Here is a 2,389-nt window from a genome sequence, read left to right on the forward strand (position 1 = left end):
ACGAAGACACACTCAGGCTATCATTGTCTGTCTGAACGTTTGCTTTGTTCTTTGGTATTTAGAATTCCTTAGACACTCTCCCTATTTACAAGCTTTAACTCTTAGTCTCTTGGTCTATTTAAACGTTCGCCTAGGTATTTAGCATATCTTAGATACTCTCATCTCACCCACCCCCTTCCCTCCGGAAAATATCCCCAGCCTTTTTTAATGTTCACCTTGATATTTAGCATATTTGAGACACTCGGGCAGGTCCGAATTGGTGCCATTGATGGTCGGCGACGTGTTGCTGTTTGAGTCAGCGTAGGCTGGCATGTTGTTCACTCAGGGAGGATCCGCTCAATACCTGGGGGCTGGAGGAGGGGTAGAGGGGGGGTGGGGTGGGGGGAGATGTTTCGTGTTATCATTGGGTCTGCTGTTCGTGCTGCTGCTGCTGCTGCTTATGATGATGATGATGATGATGATGATGATGATGATGATGATTTTAATCACTTTCCTGGGGACGCACATACTATTTTAGAATGTCATAAAACTTCAAAATTACCAAGTCTCCATCCCCTTTTTTATTTTTCTTATGGTCCTTATTGTGATAATGATGGTGATGATTTCGTTTCCTTCATGGGCCTGGCGGACTCCACGAAGAAATCTTCGAGCGAGAGCGAGGCTCTTTTTCGACTCCATTGTCAACAATATGCTTAGCGGCACCTCCACTCGTCCAAATAACTTGATGATGATGATGATGATGATGATGATGATGATGATGATGATGATGATGGTAAGATGACATTAAAATAAATGTATTTTAAACCAGATTCCTATGCGGTCAAATTAGGGGGATTGAATTCCACACTGAAAAAGGCGAAAAAGCCCTTCCTCAATGTATTATTTTGTTACAAGGCAGTCTTAAATTGTTTTAATTAATGGATCAACAATTTAGAGATGGAATGTACTAATGTAGTAAATTGGAAAGACTTTGTGGTGTCAGGTCGTTCAAACACTTACTTATAGTACCGGGTGTCTAAAAAAGAGGACTCATTTAATGGCAATACCTCGGTCATCATTTGACCAATTTTAACGAAACTTTGAGAAAATAAACTTCAGCCTGGGGGGACATTACACATAGTAATAAAAATATCGATCACTACACTCAATAAGTATCCAGTTTTGAACTTATAACCAAAATTTTGTAAAATGCAAAACTTTGCAGAATCATACAAATCTACTATACGGTTTCAAACAGTCACTATTTTTGCATTGAAGAACAATTAATTCATACAAAAATTATGTTGCCAAATATACTCAGACAAGTGATTGCTATTTAAATCTCCAAGTGTTGACCATTTTTCTCCATATAAGCTTGAACGATCAAATGGAAATTTTGAACTGCCCCGTGGCATGTTTTCGGTCAATTCTCTAGACATCCTGATCAACATTGAGTTTCAACTGTTCGATCGTTTGTGGCTTGTTTCCGTAGACTGTCAAAAACCCCAATATGGGCTTTAATATGGAGCCAAACTAGATGTTAAAAGGAATGATATTTGTGTTTTCATAGAGGTTTTTAAAACACATCTTGCAGCTTGGTTGCGAAGTCTTCACAATCTATTCATTAATTATGTTGGTATGTTAAAAAGGAGTCGGTTGTAACAGTCAGTATGAGATAAGACAGATGATGATATCTGTGTCTCCAGAGATGTCTCGCTTATAAATGTGCCATTTGTGCAATTCTTCGGATCTCTAAATCTGAAATAGAGTGAAGTAATAGATACATTTTGGATTTTTTAGTTCACGGGCAATTTGTTCTAGTTTTGGCCTTTGCTTTAAAAATCACTTTCCCATTTCCAACAACAAGATGATCTGTCCCGTAAATTGTGTCACCCAAGACTTTAAGTTACTTAAAATTATTTCGGTCTTATCGACGTTCAACCTCAGCCCTGTTGGATGTTATTCAGATCTTAACTTTTTTCTACACATTTTGTTATGCTTTGAGCCATTAAATGCATATTTCCTGGCCCTGGGGACGTGTACAACTGTATGTCGTCTCCGAACGATCGCAGGAATTATTATGATAGATTTAAGTAGTGTTGTGTACAAAGTGTATAACAGTGGTCCCAACACAGAGCCGTGTGGTGCCCCTCAGTTTAATCTGTTGTCAGCTCCAGTTCTTCCTATTTTATTGTGTTTCTTTGTTTGTTTGTTTGGCGTTGATTTTGTTGTTTTTGTTGTTTTTGTTGTTTTAGGTTGGTTTTTCTTCGCACCATCGAACATAATAGAACTTCATTAAATCAGTGAACTCTTTTGTAGCAAGCACTCAAATACATAATACATGTGTGTCTATCTGTCCGTCTCCTCCCTTCCTCCCCCCACCCCCACCTCTCTCTTTCTCTCTCTCTCT

General features: G+C 38.7%; 1 protein-coding gene across 1 annotated transcript in view; it reads right to left on the bottom strand.

Moving 5' to 3' along the window:
- Positions 1 to 312, bottom strand: part of LOC101854162 (fatty acid synthase-like) — a 3,308-nt gene extending 2,996 nt beyond the window's left edge. The window contains exon 1 of the mRNA XM_013081795.2: positions 216 to 312. Coding sequence (XP_012937249.2) covers positions 216 to 312 — 97 coding nt within the window. The remainder of the gene's footprint in view (positions 1 to 215) is intronic.
- Between the last annotated feature and the right edge of the window lie 2,077 nt (positions 313 to 2,389).

The sequence above is a fragment of the Aplysia californica genome, unplaced genomic scaffold (genome assembly GCF_000002075.1).
Source record: "Aplysia californica isolate F4 #8 unplaced genomic scaffold, AplCal3.0 scaffold00146, whole genome shotgun sequence".
Classification (NCBI taxonomy): domain Eukaryota; kingdom Metazoa; phylum Mollusca; class Gastropoda; order Aplysiida; family Aplysiidae; genus Aplysia; species Aplysia californica.